This window comes from Rhinopithecus roxellana, chromosome 9, assembly GCF_007565055.1.
Source record: "Rhinopithecus roxellana isolate Shanxi Qingling chromosome 9, ASM756505v1, whole genome shotgun sequence".
Lineage (NCBI taxonomy): Eukaryota > Metazoa > Chordata > Mammalia > Primates > Cercopithecidae > Rhinopithecus > Rhinopithecus roxellana.
In genome coordinates, this window is record NC_044557.1 from 34,731,362 (window position 1) to 34,751,600 (window position 20,239).

At 39.1% G+C, this 20,239-nt stretch overlaps 1 protein-coding gene across 2 annotated transcripts in view; it reads left to right on the top strand.

The window, feature by feature from the left end:
* The first annotated feature begins 625 nt into the window (after positions 1 to 625).
* Positions 626 to 20,239, top strand: part of NKAIN3 (sodium/potassium transporting ATPase interacting 3) — a 751,074-nt gene continuing 731,460 nt past the window's right edge. The window contains exon 1 of one of the 2 annotated variants that reach the window (XM_010360367.1): positions 626 to 1,083. In XM_010360367.1, the coding sequence (XP_010358669.1) occupies positions 1,030 to 1,083 (54 nt within the window). In that variant the 5' untranslated portion in view covers positions 626 to 1,029. The remainder of the gene's footprint in view (positions 1,084 to 20,239) is intronic. The other variant, XM_010360366.2, reaches the window with a different exon arrangement.

Genomic DNA, 20,239 nt, shown 5'->3' on the forward strand with positions numbered 1-20,239 from the left:
CGTCCTGGCTAGTCCCGGCGCCCTGGGCCGGAGCATCTCTCAGCCGCAGCGCCCCTTGCCAACCAACTCTGTCCAACTTTCCTTTCAGACTCCAGCAGGGGCGTCCTCCAGGCAACCGGCTGCGGCAGGCAAAAGCAACCTCGGCTCGCAGACCCCCGAGCTGAGAGCTCAACGCCGGTTGAACAGACTCACCCGCGCAGCGCCCGCCAGCCCCCTCGCAGACGGGAAGGTTCCAGAGCTCGGCCTTGAGCTCCGCCGCGCCCGCCCACCCTGGGTGTCTCGCGCCCCGACGCTTCCTCCCCCGACCCCAAGTCATCCCAACTCCCATCCTCGCCACCTCTGGGGCAGCTCAACTAAGCCGTGTCCCTTCCGTTGCAACCGCGTCCGACCACCCTCCCAATCCCCAGCACAACCCTCAGCGAGAAAGCCCAGCTGGGTCTACCCAGTTACACCGGTCAACGAGGGTCTCCAACGCCGCCGGCCGCCCTAATTCACGCTCATTCATATTCATTCTCTTTTCTCTCTGTCCCTCTTCCTTTCTCCCCAAAGACTCCTAACTAGGCAGGCCGATCCTCCGCAGCGGCACTCCCTTTCATTCTTCCCCTCCCACCACACACACACACTCACACACACACACCCGGACCCAGACAGCCCACTCCACTTTCCAGACGCCCACCTCCTACATACTCCCCTCCCCTAAACAGACATTCACCCACTCGCCATCTGTAGCCTCCTTCCGCCCCCCGCCCCGCCCGCCTGGCTCCCCCTCCCCAAGAAGCAGACCTGCACAGTGGGACCCAGGGACCCCCGCCAGACGCTCGGGTCGTGCACGCCGCACTGACCTCGGCCCGCCCCGCCGGGAAACTAACAAAGGCGGGCGAGAGCCCGGAGCCCAGGAGCCGCGAGCGGCGGCCGTGGGGCCAGGGAGCCTGGGCCGGGCCGGGCGGGGACTACTCCGGAGTCAGGAGGCAGCAGCTGCGGAGGAAGCGGATCCCTGGCAGTCAGCGCCGCTCGGACGCTGCCGGCACCATGGGCTGCTGCACCGGACGCTGCTCGCTCATCTGCCTCTGCGCGCTGCAGTTGGTGAGTGCCCCGCGCGCCCCTGCCCCAGTACATGTCCCTGCTCCAGGACCGGCCTCTCAGGCTCCCTCTGCGGTTCCGCAGCTCCAGGCAAGGGGCGAAAGGGTGAGCAGGGCGCTCCGCCCGGCTCCCAGCCTCCTCGCTGCCCGGCTGGGCTCGCACTGCTCTCCAGCCGCGGGCACTCGCTGGGTCGCCCCTGCCCTGCGGGAGGGCGCGGTCTCACCCCCGGTCTCGCGCGCTGGGGTTCGCCGCGCTCCCGCCGGGCGTCGCCACGAGGTCCAGGGGTTGCTGTCCAGGCGCCGGGGGAGTGAGCGATTTCCCTGCCCCTTGATCCGACACCTGGCTTTAGCACCCTCCGAGTTCGTGACGAAGTTACACGGGGACTTGTGGGCTCTTTCTTCTTAGGATGATTTCCAGGAATGTTGCTTAATTACACAATGTGTGTGAATGCCCAGGTTCTGAGGAGACAGAAGCTTCCTCAACTCTGTTAGTGAAGAGTGAGGTGGTTCTTACCTTCAGCAGGTTGAAAGGTGATGGTTAAGGAGTCTGGGACCTCCAGGAAGGAGATCAGGCTGTGTGCTTCAGCCCCGCCCTTCCAATTCCGCTTTGGATTTTATTGAAATATTGCATGTTCAGGCGGCGACGGACTGACAGCTGTCATCAAGGAGAGAACAGAGTGAACCGGCTCCATTGGCGCGGTGCCTTGCAGAGGGAGTGTGTGTAATGGGAAGTTAGAAACTAGAGTGAAGGAAAAAGGGCCTTTCAGAGCAGAGCAAATGCTCCTCTTAATCCCTTTGGATCCTGGACTGGCCCTGTGGTCTATTCCATGGTCACTTGAGGACAAGGCCATAGACCTTTTGAGTCAAACGTGTGTGTGTGAGAGATTAATAGACATCTCCCTTGCGTTATACCTAAGACAGATTCTGAGTGCTCTGCCAAGCTTTCTTCGAAGCACTGTATTTTTTTTCGAGTCACAAATATAAACCTAGTATATTTTGACAAGCGAGAGGAAAAAGCTTGCAATGAACTTTACTCAGTAATGTCATCCCTTGCAAGACTTATGAACTGAGATATAAAATCGTGCTTTTTAGTAGTTAGTCCTTGTTTACATGAAGGTTTTAGAATGTTTTCACTTTTCTCTTGCCTCAGTGTTCCAGTCTCCCATGAAAACCTCACTTTGGATGTGCCCTTCATTGTTCACATAATGCATGCGTAATTTATGTATTCGTAAGTTTGAAATCAGTGACCACTTTTTAAGTCTAATGGATAGTGCCTTCTGTCGTGTGAAATACTTGAATGAAATATATTTTATAGTTTTCTTGAAAAATAATTTTAAAAATTTACAATATGAATGTTTTCTTTCACTGAGAAGGCAGGAGCTTGATTTGTACTTTGGTTTTTAGAAAGGGACATGGTTTGTAAGTTGGAAAAACTGACTAAACATTGAGTCAACTCTTGATTCAATGTAAGATTATGGATAGGCAGCTGGATTGCATAATCTATAATGCATAATATCTATTTTGCATGGAAATAACAAGTAAGGTTTTTATGTAGCAGATTTATCAATGCAATTATGATTTTCTTAACAGGCATTGTGATGATAATGTTTTTGAGATTTCATCCATCAGCCAAGCATGCCCCTCTTTCCACTTTCTCAGTTGATACTTATTTGTCAAAGCTTATCTTAAAATTCCATTTTTTAACGAAGTCTTCCTTGGTGCTCCAGGTAAAATCCCTTATATTCCTATATTCCTTATATTCATAGCACTTCACTTTTTCCTCTGTTAAAAAACATTTGATATACTCTTAAATAATTTTAGGTTATTAATACATATTTCTCACCACTAGATTGTAAGCAACTTGAGGGTAGGGACCATAGTATTAGTGACCTTTGCAAACTCTGCAAGTTGTTAGAGCTCATATTAGGAGCTGAAACATATTTGCTGAATTTCTGATAATACATAACATTTGCAATCCATTCAGGGTTTTGACATAAACATTTCTTTTGACTTTTAAAACTATCCTGTGAGGTAGATACTCATTTCATTTGTTTGCAGGTGAGGAAGTTGATATTCACAGAGTTAAACAATTTTTCCATAATCAGTAGTTTTTGGATGGTAGAAATATTGGGATGATGGTAAGCATTTAACAACTGGATTGTAACCAAAACAAAACATATGTATATATTCCATTATAATATCATACAAGATACTCTTCTTTATGTAAAAGACATGTAACTCTCAGTTGACAAATGATTAGCAGTAGTAAAATATGTAATAGTCTTTAGTGTGAATTCCATACAGCCATTTAATGTTGGCAGAATCTTTTTGCTGAGTTTGACAAACTCTTGGTTTTACAGATGTGACATGAATGCTGGTGAATATTTTTGTTTGCTTTAAGAAGAGGAAAGTGAAAATTGGAAGAAAATATTAGAACTTTACTTCATCAATTACATGAACAGATTCTTGGCTGAACTGGATAATAGTTTTTAAATATTTAAAAATTATTTCCTCAGTTTCTTTCATGCTATTGACAATGTAATGTCTATAGACATGACACACTGTTAGGTTTAATATGCATTACTTAAAATATTTCTCCATTATTTAAAAAGCCTAGACAATCAACAAAACAGTAAGCAACCACTGATTTGTGGAGTTTGCCAAATTCTTTGGTGTAAATACTTCCATCTTGACCAATTTCAAGTTTACCTTTATATAGCATTTCCATCATATACATAAGATAGGCATAACCTCAAAAGCATTGGTAAAGTAAAACACAGCAAAATAATTTGGAAGGAATAACTGTTAACTATTCAGTATCTTGGCTTTTAGTAGGATTTCTTTAAATTTAAGTTTACATAATTTATTTTTTAATAATGGCTGTATTTAACAACTTGCTCACAAAATTCCTAAAAATCTAACAAAACCAATTCTAACTCTGAGCCCATATAAGCCTGCTTCAGCATATCATAGGGTAGAGATCCCTGTTTCCCAGATCTGGTGCACTTTCTACTGAAACCAATTGTCTTTTTTTGCCCTTTTATGTTTTTTTCTGCTTCCACCAGCTATCAGACAATGGAGGTTATGAGGCAGTGAACTAACGAGGGTGTTGAAAGAGGATGACATTGGGAGAACACGTCTGCTGAAGACAATCTACATGCTCATGACTAAGGCTTGACTGGGAGGTCATCAAATAGATGGTACATTAGCTCCTCCTAAAAGTTAAAGGAACATATAAAAGCTTTTCATTATCTTATTCCCATTTCATCTGAGCTACTGTCTGGAGTGGGAAAATAAAAACTCAAATTGGGAAATTTACTTGGAGCAAACATGTCCTTTTCAAGCTAGTATTTGTGGATGAGCTTTTGTTTGCAAAATCTCAGTCATTGTCTGCCTTTCTCACCCCACTGCTCTGGCTGTCTTTCATCATTAGTTTTTCTCCAGGCTTCTGCCCTCAAGGTGTTTGCCCCATGGTTTTATGTTTGTGATCTTCCTGATTTTCCTAGATGAAATTAAAGAGAAAATGAAAAGTATGAATACAGTCCCATCAAAAACTATGTGAAATAAATGTTTTTTTTAAGGAAGTGATTCGTTACTGTGTCACTAATCCATCTAGTCATCCAAGAGCCTTTAAGTACATTTTTTCTTTGTAAGGATACTTTCAGTTTTGCTTGTTTTATAATACTGTATATACTTATTATTAGATAGGTGTAATCTATACATAAAAAGAAACACTTGATCATATGCGGTTAGCACATTCTTTTCAGGTACCACTTTTAAATAAACCTTAATGCATGATTTCAAAGTCTGACATGCCACATCTCATTTCAGAGCCATTTTCTGAGAGTAGCCTCAGTGAAGCACTAACTAATTTTGGCAGTCATTGTTCCCACAGAGCTTTAGACATCTTTCCAACCTCACAGAGGTCAGACTCTGGCATGTTCAACGCAACTTTGGCATGTTCAATGCAACTTTGTCTCAGGATGTTATTATTACCCATGCACATTCATTGCACCTTTCGTCACTTCAAGGTAAAAGTCTTACTATTAGACCTATGAATCAGGGAAATAGAACTCAAAACTTTCACTGGACATATCTGTGGTACCAGAACCCTACAAAATTTAGAGAAAATAGGCAGCTTTTAACTCATAGATGAATATTTTTTATTGTAGAGAACATCTGACTGGGTACAGTGGCTTATGCCTATAATCCTAGCACTTTAGGAAGCCAAGGTCGGAGGATTGCTTGAGTCCAGGAGTTCCAGATCAGTCTGGGCAACATAGCGAAACCTTATCTCTACAACAAATTTAAAAAAATTTTAGCCAGGTGTGGTGGCTTGTGCCTCTAGTCCCAGCTACTTGGGAAGCTAAGGTGGGAAGATCGCTTGAGCTCAGGAGATCGAGACTGCAGTGAACTATGATGCCACTATTGCACTCCAACATGGGAGACAGAGTGACACTCTATAAAAACAAATAAATAAGTAAGTAAGTAAATAAATAAATAAATAGGGAACATTCTCTCAAATTAAAAAAAAAACCAGCATTTTTTTTCTCACAGTGGAAGCGAAGTTTAGTTAAGTTTCTTTCCATACCACATTCAAAGCACCTGTGAGTAAAGCACCTATGACAGTAGAGTGCCGAGATAGATGTGTTAAGAGGTGTCTGTAGGGGGGTGGTGTAGCTGTGGTAACATGTTTTTAACTAAGTACTATGAAAGATGCAGCTCACCTGCCATAGATATTGGACAGCAAATGCCGAAATATATTTCTTTTACTCTGTATTTATACTGATACTTCGGCTTTGACATGGTTTTAATTTTAATAGTTATTTTCTTCTCCTCTGTAATATAATTCTTAATCATTTTGTTTCCGTTCTCTTTCTTTATTTCAACACTGTGGTTCATGTTATGAAACTTAGAAAAGAGAAAGGTTAGTGAAATTCAAATTTTATCTACTAATGAGACTTGAGTTATACTGTGACTGGTATTGAAACCATTCTGCATTAGCCAATACTGAAGGGTTACATCATGAGTAACACAATGAATTGTGGTGCTTGGGTACTGTGTGTGTGTGTGTGTGTGTGTGTGTGTGTGTGTGTGTGTGTGTAAGTGCAGCAGATGTGTTTGGATACATAAGGGTTCTGTTTTAGATACACCGAAGTCCTAATTCCCCATACCTCAGAATGTGATTTTATTTGGAAATGTGGTTTTTTGTTTTTGTTTTTGTTTTTTTGAGACGGAGTCTCCCTCTGTCGCCCAGGCTGGAGTGCAGTGGCCGGATCTCAGCTCACTGCAAGCTCCGCCTCCCGGGTTCCCGCCATTCTCCTGCCTCAGCCTCCCGAGTAGCTGGGACTACAGGCGCCCGCCACCTTGCCCGGCTAGTTTTTTGTATTTTTTAGTAGAGACGGGGTTTCACCGTGTTCGCCAGGATGGTCTCGATCTCCTGACCTCATGATCCGCCCGTCTCGGCCTCCCAAAGTGCTAGGATTACAGGCTTGAGCCACCGTGCCCGGCCGGAAATGTGGTTTTTATAGAGGTTATTAAGCTAAAACGAAGTCATTAATTCCTTATGACTGATGGCATTAAAACCAGGAAATTTGACACAAAGACAGAAAAGCACAGAGGAAAGACACTGGGATGACACAGAGAGATAAAAAATCACTCATTAAAAATAAAAATAAAAATCAGAAAGGAAAACACGCAATTGGGATGCTTTGAGGAAAAGATGACAGACAAGATGTTACCGAGCTAGAGAGACAGTCGACCTTCCCTTTCTTCCAAGGTGCCACGTGAAGACTGAGGATTGGAGTGAGCCAGGGATTGCTGGCAAACCCATGGAAGCCAGGGAGAGGCAAGGAGGGAGTCCCTTACAGGCTTCAGAGGGAGTGGGCCCTGGTGGCACCTGGATTTTGGATTTCCAGCCTTGAGAACTGTGAGATAAGTTGTTCCTCTTGTTTTAAGCCACTTGGTTGTGATACAAGGAAACCCTAGGAACTTAATACAGAGAGAGAGCTAGTCTGGAGTATGTTTTAAGGTAGAACAAACCTAGATTTAATTAAAACCACTTAAATGGTGAAAGAAATGCTTATGTCCAATGTGCATATGGATTCGGGCTTATGGGTGGCAGAAGGTGGAGAGGATGTCATGGCAGGAATAATCAGAGTCAAAGGGTTAAGTTCTTAGGCCAGCAGAGGCAACAGGCCGGGCCTGAGGACCCCTGGACAGTGCTGCCCTCGTGGGCGTCTTTGGATCAGCAGTATCAGAATCATCTGGGAGAGCTTCTCAACAACGGTGGCTCAAGCTCACCAGGATCTACTGGATAGAAATATTTTGGAGAAGGGCTCGAGAGTCTCAAATTATTGAAAGCTCCTTGCATGATTCTGAGGTAGATCAAGGTTTGGGAACGTTTACTCAAATGAAGAGTCCCCTGGGTCAGAAGAACTTGAAGAGAAAAGACTGGATACTTCTTAAGGCTATTAGGGGCAAACCCAATTTCTGAAGGTCAGTTGAGAGCAGAGTTAGCTGAGTTGCCACTGTGAATGTCCTTAGCTTTTTAAGATTTTAGGACAGATACTGGGTATGGTGCCTCATGCCTATAATCCTGCACTGTGGGAGGCTGAGGTGGGAGGATCACTTGAGGCCAGGAGTTTGGGACCTGCCTGGACAACAAAGTGAGACCTGTATCTACCAAAAAAAAAAAAAAAAAAAAAAAAAAAAAAAAGAACCAGACAGTAAGATGAATACTTGTAGCCCTGCCTCCTTGGAGACTGAGGTGGGAGGATTGCTTGAGCTCAGGAAGTCAAGGCTGCAGTGAGCTATGACCGTGCCACTGCATTCCAGCCAGGGTGACAGAAAAAGACTGTCTCCAAATAAACAAACAAACAAATAAGTAAATAAATAAATAGAGTTTTAGAAGAGTTGCTTCTCTTATGAAAGCTTAACGTCTGTGATAGCAGGGAGTCATCCTAACAGACTCTTCGAGGTCTGTGGTCTGTTTCAGAGGGAGTGTCGTGTTTCCTATCCTGAATAGGTCAGTCACTGAGACTGCCTGTCCTCTGCACATGTAGCATCTGGTGTATCTGCAGTAGGCTCTCTGCTCTTTTAGGTCATAGACTGGGTCTGGTTCACAGCCTGCTTTGGAGAGGGAGCCCAGATAAAAGCCCCAGCAGGAAGTGGGCAAGGTGCCTCCTCGCAGCCCCTTTTGACACTGCGTCTATTTCTTTAGCCTAGGACAGGAAAGATCACTTTGCTTTGATAAAAGTGCCTCAGGGCTCATACTGCATGGTTTCAAGGTTTACTTGAAGTAAATGGTTTCAACATTTCTTCTAGAGGACACACTAAAAATGGTTGTAGACCATATTTGTGAGGCTGAGGAATGTTCCTGTTTCTGCTTTGCAAACCAAATTTCTTATTTTTAATTTTAATTGGCAAATAATAATAGTATATACTTATGAGGTAATTTGATGTTTTGATATATGCATAAATCATGGAATAATTAAAACAAGCTAATTAACACATTCATCACCTCACATATCATTTTTTTTTTTTGTGGCAAGACATTTGAAATTTACTCCCTTGGCAATTTTGAAATATACAATACAGTATTATTAACTATAGTCACCATGCTGTGTAATAGATTTCAAACTAGAGTCCTTATGTTTGTAACCCTGATCAGCATTGGTTTGAATATGTCCTTCTAATAAGTATTCATAAGAAAGTTCTGCATTTCTCATGATTTAAGCCTCCCTGACATATAACTATGAAATTTATAACATCCATCAGACCTTTTCTCTCTTGAGCTTCAGTTACTTATTTCACCTTTTATTTTATTAACTAATACTTCATATTCTTTAGGTTGAAACCTAATTTGTTTTTAATTCTTTAGGTTGAAACCTCCTTTCCCAGATTCTCCCTTCAGCTTGCTTGCCCTGCCAAGAGATGTAATGAATTCACTCTCTACAATGCCTGATTGATCTTCTTTAAGTGGAAACTTCAATCTGTCACTCCTCTTCAAAAAATAATCATGTCTCTGTAAGCTGCCATTTAATACCTTACCAATATAGAATTATTTCCTACTTTTCCAGGTCTGCATCCTCAGTTCCATAGGGACAAATTTCTATTTCATGAACAACACATATTCATACTCTTGAACATATGTGGTTCAGGCTTCTTGAAGCAAATTTCAAGGTTGTAAAACTAAGAAAATGGAGATGAACAAAATTTTCACTGAAATAGAAAGAAGTATTTATATATAATGTGGTTTTTATTGTTTATAAAATAATGAATTGCTTTTGTTTTTGTCAAATTATATTCTCCATTTTAATCAAATCATTTTCATTCTCGTTACTTACATGTAGATTTTTGTTTTGCGTAGTCTTTATTTTTTTCCCTTAGAAGGATAATCTTTATCAAAAGATTTTGGGAATTAAATCATTTTCTATCCCCAGAGCATCAATAGTCTTTGCTTTTAAAACATAAACTACTTATTTTATTTTATTTTTTTACCTTTCTCTCGCAAATTGTGCCTGTGATGTAGCAATGTATGTTTTCGATCTTTCGATCAGATTGACTGGGGATGGTATCTCATACCTGTAATCCCCACATTTTGAGAGGCTGAGGTGGGAGGATTCCTTGAACCCAGGAGTTCCAGACCAGTTCTGGAAGGACAGGGAGACCCCACCTCTCCAAAAAAAGGAAACAAAAATAAAACATAGATGGTTGTGGCTGTCTGTGCCTGTAGTCCCAGCTACTTGGAGGCTGAGGTGGGAGGAGAATCAGTTGAGCCCAGGAGTTCCAGGCTGCAGTGAAGCCTTAATGGTGCCACTGCACTCTAGCCTTGGGGACAGAGTGAGACACTGTTTCAAATAAATAAATAAATAAATAAATAAATAAATAAATAAATAAAATAAGGTTTACAAGCACTTAATACAAATAACTCATTAAAAATAAAAATAAAAATCAAGATGGAAAACACAAAATTGGGATGCTTTGGGAAAAAGATGACAGAAGATGTTATTGAGCTAGAGAGACATAGACTTTCCCTTTTTCCCAAGGTCCCAGTGTCTGAATGAAACCAAAATAGTGTGAGGAAGAAAACTGGAGCAAACAGCAGATCGGCAACACTGAAGAATCCAGGAGACAAGTAGAGTGTATTTGGCCCAAGGCCTTAATATTAGTTTGTGCACTGTGTACACGGCATGAAGGTGTTCCTGTGTTACACATAAATTCGGCACTTGTTCCACTTGCACGAAGGGCATAGTGGGCATAGTGCTGGAGTATTGGTGCCTTTTGGCTTCACATGTTGAGAGTTGGATGATTGATAACATTGTGCAGATGATATGGAATGAGAGAATAAATATGCTACTTATTTTAAAAATAAAGCCAATTAATGTGGAAGTTAAGATTTACAGGATTTTGGACAACAATGAGAAGTTAAAAAGAAAACCACAAATTATTCTTTATTGCTTATTTTGATTTTCTTATAATACTTTCTATGTTACACTTTAAAGTAACATTAATTTTGAAAAAGAGAAGAGATTTTCCAAACAATTAGTGGATGCTTTGAGGTCAATTTTAGGAAGACTATTTGGCAAATACTTGATAAGGTTATATTTAGTATAGCTTCTTTCTTAGGTGCATCAAAAATTCATGCTTTTAATCCCCATTAACACTAATTGGTGTTAATGTATGTGAACATGCATCTACAGCAGAATATAACATTAGACTAAAATACTTCATCAGTGATTAGTATTCAAAATGCCAATTAAATGGTAGTACATGCAAATGACATATAGCACAAACTATCTAATTTACATTTTTAATTTGCTATGTTTTGCAAAGATATTGAAATAAAATGGAAGGTAGGCTATGAATGCCCTGTAATGGAACATTCTTACCTTAGGTCTTGATAGAGTATAGGAGAATAGATATTTTAAGATAAGCATAGTAATAAACAAACAAAAAAAATCAGGTGAAGGCATTGACTTAAGTTGGAGAATGTGAAACAGTTGAACTAGTAGGTTGTTGTTCTGTTTGACACTGGTAAGAGCATCTGCAGTTCATTGAATTGGAGGAGAAACTTTTATCCATTGGTAAAGGGAGATGAAGGTGAAGGTGGGTGGGCGGCAGGAGTTGGAGTACTGACAAGGACTCTAATTGCAAGAATTAGATAGCTTATTGTTAAAGGAAGCAAGGGAAGATCATGGCAGTGTTAATGATATTATTCATTTTTTAAATTTTTTTCTTTCATTTTTTGCAGAATAGCATTCTTTAGAATGCTTCGTTCCTTTATTAACAAGAAGTATTGAAACAGGATTTTAGTGATCAGTTTCTCGTAAGAGATATGAGCTCAACAGGGGTGATGATAAGTCATAAATATATTTCTGAAAGTTTCTATTCCAGTAATGAGAGGCATTGTAATACTTTGGTATTGATTAATATCTAGTATAATAAGAGTTTGCATGTGGGAAGCCATAGGCTACAGATGTTGATTGGTTAAATTGGTTAATTAAGGTACAAACAGGAGTGCTCTACACTGAAGTTATGTTTCCTGTGCTGGTAGCTAGCTGTAAATGATCATCATTAAGACAATGGGAGCTATAAATGGTTGTTAATGATAATTATTTATCAAATCTGTATTTAAAATATAAATTCTTGATGAAGTTCTTTCAAATTATAGTTTATGAAAAGTAACATTTCTTAACTTCAAGAGGTCCTCAAGAAATCATCTAGAGCCATTGTTAGCTCCAAAGCAGTTATGTGTGTGATGCTTCAATACTAAAGTCTCTCCTGTGGAATCTTAAATGTCTCTGAGAATATAAAACTTGCTTTGATTTCTGTTGTCTTCTATTCATTTGCTTTATATCTGGATGGTGAACAGCAGATGGAGACAGTCATGGGCTGGAGCTCACTCATACCAACTGGGGACAGCTTCCTGATAGGTTTCCAGGAATCATGTGAGCCAGTTGTTAAATACAGCTTTATTAAAAATTAACCATATAAATGTATAATTAAATTACATTAAAAACAAAAGTATACATATTTAAAAGTCAACACTTTCTAATGATTTTATTGCAGTATACTGTTATCTCTGCTCTGGGGGTTATTTTACATCTACACGGTATGGATTTTACCTACAGTTTGTATGGTGGAAATTCTGTATAATAGAGGACTATCTATTGAGTATCTCTTCCCAATTGTACATCCAGTGACATCATATTGGTAACTAAAAATTTTTTATGAAGTATTTATAGCATAGAAATATCCTCCTTAAGCTCCCAAGGCCAGTTGTTAAATTATTTACTAGCATATCACCAGGTAGGGGCTTTCTTCATCAGGCCAGTTTTTTTCCTTGTACCAAATTGGAACTGATTCATAAGCTTTTAATGTAACTAATTAATGCATGTATAGAGAGTATATTTTATAACCTAAGTGTTTTATTTATTGCTTTGAATACATCTGTAAAATTGCTTAAACATAAAATAGAAGTTTTTATTTTCAAAAAATTACAATATTAAATCCTTTGGCCTTAATAATAGCTTTTGGATCTCCCTAAAGTGTTCATACACTTTGCATGGTAACTGATTTGTTGGTAACTGATTTGCGGCTAAATGATTCAGAACTGATAATGGGTTATAGGTTGTACTTCTAGGTGAGTGACTAGAATCTAGAATCTCTCACTATGAGGGAAAGTTATTTTTGCTTAATGAGTGCTGATTAGTTCCCATGAGGTAAAGGTGGACTTACTCCAATACCCAGTTCTTCCACCTGTTGGGATTATTGGTCCTAATTAGCTTCTTCCACAAGGATGTCAAATAATCAATGGTGAAATGATTGAAATGCCTTTTGACACCCACATCTGGTTCTTCCAGGCTGGGATAATCTGCATTTTCCATTGTCCCCACATTGAAATACTAAATATTCTATCTTGAAGAAGGCTTCAAGAAGATGATTTATGTGCGAGCATACCAAAACTTATTTAGCTCATAAAATTTCTCTTCTAAATTTTTAAAAGCCATCATTGTTACAGTGTGAAACAAAATCCTCTTGTACCTCAAATTCCACTGTATCATTCTTATTTTCATGAGGCAGATATTAATATATTCTCATTTACAGATGAGAAAACTGAAATGTGGGAAAATTAAGGAGTATGTTGAAATTATATGTTATGCTATTGCTTAAAGCATGAGAAATGTAGAAATGCAGAGAACAAAACTGTGTGTGTGTGATCTTAGATTAGATCTTCGATTGTAGTATTGTGATTGCATTAAAAAAGAGTCACTCTTCTGGACTTAGGTCAAATCTGTTGTGAAGAGTAATTATTTAAGCAAGCAATTTTTGTACATGAAATGTGATTTTTACAATGTAATCCAGATGACTTGAGTAGTAAGAAGAGACAATAACCCTGGGACACAGCTTTTTCTTTTGTTTTGTTTTGGCATTTCTGTTGGTAGAGGGTAGCTTTCCCTCATTATTGACATCTATTTTTGGAATCCCTCAGGAGGAATCCCAACTTATCCTGAAACAAAAGAATGAAATGCAAGCTTTCTGCAGACCAAGTATTTTGCAATTTTTGCATGCTCTATTTTCTTCAGCTGATGAACCACTTCTGACAAAGCTTTCTCACTGTCCGGATATAATCTGCTAATACCACTGGGACCTACACTCACAAGTATCCTCTTTCTCCATAAAAGTTTAAGCCACTAATTCTTTTTGATATCTGTTGGGAAACTCTTCCTTTTCCTTGTAGTATTGTGATTGCCAAAGATTTGAATGTGGCAACCAGACCACTGACCGAGCGTCTTGAATGCAGGGCCAATTAGAGGGAAGCACTAGATGAAGCCACTGAACCATTAGGAGGCTTGCAAAGATCCCCTAACAGTCTTTTCATCTACAAGAGAGCTGTGGTTGGAAATACACAGATGGAGTTGTCCTTAGGGATGTGCTCTTCACGCATGTGGTTCTGTTGAAGCATTTTGCAAGTAGAAGACAACGTTTTGTAATATTTCACAGACCCTACATCATACAGAGGCACATTGGTCATCTATTATTAATATGTTTGTTTGGCTCAACAAAAGTGTCTTTCTACACACTTTTTAACTCCTTCCCTACTAATGATACATTTATTGTAAGGCAGAGGTTTTGATTAAAGATATAAGTAATATGATTTTTTAGCTTAGTTTTTCTTTCAACACAACACAAAGTAAAGCACATTAATTTTCCTTATTGATGAAAAACTGGTTTGGCATTTGCAAAACTCTGCATGAATTCTAATTCCAAATAGCTTGATTTTTGTCCCACTATATTTAGGAAATAATATTGTTTCAACATTTAGAGGACCACATCAAGGCTAAAAAGATAATTTCATTTAAACATATTTGAACATGTTTAAACTGCGTATTTTTATATTTTTAGTTATCAGAAAATTTAATTTGTTTCCAAAATGCTGGTTAATTTTAATTCCACCAAATAAAGGTTTAAAGTGCTCTTAGGAGAATGGTAGTCAAAACTCTTATAAAAACAGAAATGTACTTCTTTAGTCAATATGTAGTTTGCTTTGTATTAAATAAAGAGGTAATCTGAAATGTACATTTGGATTAAGTGCCAACTGTAATGCCTATGTACTTTTCATGGCCCAAAATGAAAGGAAAAACATTGGAGAACTGTTATCCCACAGGCATCAGAATTACGCTGATGGGCCATCAGCTGCTCTGCAGCCATGCTTTTCTCCAAGGTGCTCCAGTGAGTACTGCAGGCTGACCTCATGAATGGATGGGTGAAGAATCACAACTAGATGACAGGACTAGCATTCTAGGAGCAATATTTAATGTGACATAACTTAATCCAAGTTGTTATATAATTATGATAGTAGTCAAAAATCAGATGACATTAGAAATAGATGTAACTGAAAAGACTGTAGTAAACCATTGCAAACTTAATAATCTTCATCTGTAGACCTAAGGAATAAAATCATTGAATATTTTTGGACTTATTTTCCATTCAAGTATAGAGGAAATGGTGTTTTGGGCAGGACTACATTACATATTTGTATATGAACATTGATACAAGCAATGATGCCAATTTACAAGAAAGTCCTGAGTACGAAGATCTAAACAGTAATAAACTACAGACGAAAGATGAATCAGAAACATAATGTTTTCTTAAGCAGTAAGTATTGGAATGCCTAAATATAGGCTAATCGCTAAATATATGTAGCCATCCACTGAACATTGGTCAGATACATTTAAACAAAAGAATATGATAGTTTCATATTTCTCAAAAGAATATGATAGTTTCAAATTTTCAAATTGAAAATTTGAAGTATTTTCAAAACTATACAGTCAAACTTAAAAAGAAAGCTAATTTGGAAATGGTTCACAAGGAAAAATGAGGAAATTCACATTGCTTAGCCTAATGGTGAATTATTCGCCTCCTAAGGAGCTGTCTCAGAGTGTTGAAAGGAATATATTCCCTGCTGGCCACCTGCTTGTGCCCTGTTTTCTCCATCCCTGGTGTCATTGTCCCACTTGGCATGTTCTGACCCACCCCAATTCCTGAGCCAATATTGACGAAGTCGAGATAGTATGTATATTATCTTCAGCTCTGCAGTTGGTATCCATTAAAACATTAATTAAATACTTAAACTTCTCTGTTTTAGAAGTGGGAAGAATAACAAGGTAACGATATTGTAAGATGGCTGACTAGAGGAACTTGGGCATCTTCCTCGTTCCTCCTTCCCCACTTGGTTCTCAAGCTTCCTTAGTGGTTCCCAAGTCTTGGTACCTGCTAACTAGTGATTCTACCCTATGTTATTAGTCTAGGCCTATGGATATAATAAGATGCAGTTGGAGTTTACCTGGCACCAAAGTTAGCTACAGCTGCTGCTTGTGCTCTGTGTCAAGCTCTTACTACTGAGAAAGATACAGGCACAGAGGTTTCTATTCCAATTTTTATGATATAGCATCCTCACCCTGCAGACCCCAGCTGCAGCTTGATGTGTCCAGCTGTCCATTGTGATGGTAAAATTACAACATCATGGTGCATGTGCCACTGCTCCTGGGACTGTAGCCTGGCTGCATCACACCATGAATCTTTCTCACTAGTCGCATGTTTTCTGAGTTCAACACTCTTGTGGAGACTCTTGGAGGTCACCTGGAGCAATGTTTTATGATCTGGCCTTCTTCCATCCATATGGCTGAGAAAGGAGCCAGGTGATATTTCCAACATGGCCGCTTTCTTGACCTAAGAAAAGAGTGATATCAGAAGTATACAGCTTATGGCAGCACATCATGGATAAAACAGGTACATAAAAGGTACCATTACGGAAAAGGAGTTTAACATTAATTTTAGGTCAGTGTATAAGTGATCTATTCTTAACTGTCTACTGCCCAAATCATTATTTAAAATTGCTGCCTGGGGCTTGAAAGTACATACATCCTTCTTTCTACTGTTTCTTTGCTTTTCTCTTCACAGTAAAGCCATGAAAGTGACTATTCTATAATTAATCTCTTCTACAAACTGCCAGACATAATCAAATTCTGTAAATACTTTTGTCTGTGTTTACACAGACATGTTGTAACACTTATGGAAGAATATTTGGGAAATTATTTCTATGAAGATCTGTAGAATAGATTGGGGATACTTTTGTCCAAAAAGGTAGAGACAGCCATTATCAGAGTCAAAGAAATAAACTGAGCAGCTTTCAGTAAACATCTATAGATGTGTAATTGGCACATGGCATTGGCAAAACAAATATTTTTAATATTTATACATTTTAACAAAAATTTAAAATAAGGTAGTTTTATTTAAATATGAAAGTAAATCTATTTTATATTTTATTTGTGTCTTCAAGCCTATTCCCTTCTTTATTCACACTTAAATTTTTAACACTCTGAAATAGAGTCGCTGGAAAGCTCTGCATGGTGAAATCTTTTTGGCTGCATTTTTATAGTACACATTTTTATACAAAGATGTGGCATTAACACTGTAATTAGGTGACTTCAGATTTTTGGACACAAGAAAATTTAAAACAATTCAAAACTTTTAACCTTTGTGTATGGTGTCTTTCCCGTTTAGTTTGAGATTTTTAAGTACCTGAAAGTTAGTGGCCTCAATATGATATGATTCCTGCATTTATCATATAAGACCACAGTGCCAGTGAACAGTACCCTGGGGATCTATTTTTCAGAATATTCCACGGCCCACAAAATTGATTTAAATTGAGTTCTCCTTTGCTTTAAAGGAATTTGGTCTCTTCACCCTCCTTCTCTCCTTCCTGTCTCCCTCCGTTCACTCTTCTCTCTTCTATCCTTGGGTCCTAGAAAGTCTCCTTTTGGACTCCTCAGAGTGAAGAAATAAGGGAACACCGAGCAAGGAGCCCTGGACCCCTCCCCTGGCCTTACTCCATAGGAAATGAAGGCTCAGAGGATTTTGAGTGAAAGAATTAAGATTCTATGTTTTGTAAAACACTGGAGTCTAAATAAGACTTAATTTGGGAAAGGAGTTATACTACTGAAAAGAATCATAAAACCACTGCTTTAGAGTGTGAAGTGAAATAGTTCCAGATTTATGTAACCTTGGTAGGAATTATCATGTTAAAATAAATTAAGATTTCTCTCTTCATATGCATGCCTTCTTATTAAATGATGTCAAATCCCTTTTAGTAATATACACATATGAAAGAAAAATAATTATTTTAAATAGATATCAAAGTTTCAGACATATTCAAGGGAAACATAGCATGAGTTAGTTTTACTTACTATGTAATTTAAAGGAAATCTTGACAAGTTGTAACGTATGTCTCATGTAATAGTTGTAGTTGGCTCCATCTGAGGCAGGAGGCGGGACTCGACTCTGGAGGCGGGGCTCAGACAGGAAACAAGGTGGAGGACTAGCTAAAACAGGGAAGAGAGAGAAGCGCCTCTCCCTAAGACAAGCCCACCAGTGTGTCAGGTCAGTTTACTGCTGCCATGGCAACACCCGGAAGTTATTGCCCCTTTCTGTGGCAGTGACCGGACAACTCAAAGGTTACCACCCCTTTTGTAGAAATGTCTCCACAATCCACCCGTTAATTTGTATATAATTAAAAAGCAGGTATAAATATGGCTGCAAACTGCCTTTGAGCTGCTCCTCTGGGCACGCTGCCTATGGGGTAACTTGCTCTGCAAGGAGCAAGACCTCTGCTGCTGCTGTGCATTGCCATTTCAGTAAATGTTGCTAAGACCCTGACTTGCCCTTGAATTATTCCCTGGGTAAACCCAAAACCTCCCAGGCTAAGCCCCAATTATGGGGCACATCTGCCCTGCATCACATCCATCATTGCTGTAGTAGGGTAATTACATTTCAAAAATGTTTGCATGATATCGTATTATTTTCAAAAGCATAATAACTCTGGTTTCTGAGTTATTACAAAACATAAATATAATTATCTTATTGTGTTCCACATTGAAAATTTTGGAGCATGTAGATATGATTCAGAATTGAAGCAATAGAACAAATCATTCAATTTGATTTTCCTGCAAAACATTTTTCCTTACACAGAAAACTTGCCAGTTTGTTTCCTTTTTAGTAGATTACTAAATCAGTGAACCATGGTAAAACTTCAGTGTTTTCAGTTTAAAAATCCGCAGTTTCTTATGTTTCCCTTATTTGTTATGATTCTCTTGGCAGATAACATGTGACATTAATACATTTAATATTATAAGATGGTTGTCTTCTCTACGCTATTATTTCATGCTAATATTCCACATTGCTTTACTTTTCAGTTAACCTTTTACTATTTATATATATTTTTCTTCTATTTGAAGGAAGGAAAGGGTCCTGCCTTACTTGCTTTTGTATTCCCCACAGTGCTTGTGTCCTGATATACACCTAACAGTTGTTCAGTACGTATTCATTGACTTCTTGATAAATGGGTTATTATGTTTCCTACACCATCAGGCTAATTTTGGTCATAGGAAGCAGATAATTCAGGAAAAAATTGCTTAAGCTGGTGCTACTGGAAGTGTGTCCCATAGATTGTTGGTCAGAATACAAACTGTTTATTTCTGATCTGCAAGTAGCTAAGTAATTAAGATTATGCATTTAGAAACATTTACAGCAATTTTAATGTATCGTGATATCCAATGGCTGGTCATTTATCCTAGGAATTTGTTTTTATTGTATTTTACAATAGTTTTTGTCCTCAACTGATTGAAAATTTTAAAAAATCTAATTTCTTAACCACAGGGTGTTTAAGAAGCACAGATTTAGACAATGGGTATTTATTAATAATAAATCTCACATAGTAAGAAATCAAGGAAGAGATAGTTGCTGGGTTGGGGTTCAGCAATGTTCAATAGTGGTAAGGCTCCAAGTTGATGTTTCTTGGGTTCCCTTGGTCTTCCAGCTTAGCTACAATATGCCATCAGCAGTTACAAGCCTCATGCTTTCACATGAAAATACTCAACTGGAGAAGGAAAAGGACAGATGCAGAACAGCCTCTTCTCTCTCACAGCTCTCTTTTTGTCTGGAGAGAAAGACTGTCCATATCTAGAAGACTGTTCATACTTCTTTCTATATCTAATTGACCAGAACTGCATCCCTGTCTTCCCCTGAATCAATCCCTGTAAAATGATCATGGCTTAGTCCAGTGTGATCTATCCTCTGGGTGGGACACCTAGCTGCATGACCAGAGTCAGGGATCTCTCAGCAAGAAGGACTGGAGAATGGCTGTTCTGCAAATTTCTCCAAAGACCTAAAATTATCAGAAATTGACATCACCACTGACAATGTTTCAATAAGTGGGAAGGTGTAATAATAATGGCTCATGTTTATGCAATGGCTGTTATGTTAGGTATTCTGCATAACTCTTCATATTTTGTAAAGCTTCCCTCCACACAGTCAATATTATCCCTCTTTTATAGATAGGAAAAAGGAAACATCAATATGTTAAGTGTTTTACCCACGGTCACATCGCTGGGAGGTAAATAGGGCTGAGATTCCAACCCAACACCATGAATGTCTACACCCAGGTTCTCTCTACTGCTACAAAGGCAATTTTTGTATGGTGCTGGTTGGGTAGCCTGTATATATTTAATACCACAAATCTGAGAAGGCCTGACCAGGGATACTGGCTTGAGAAAATGCCTCTCTAAATAGGCAACATAAACTCTCTTAACATTTCT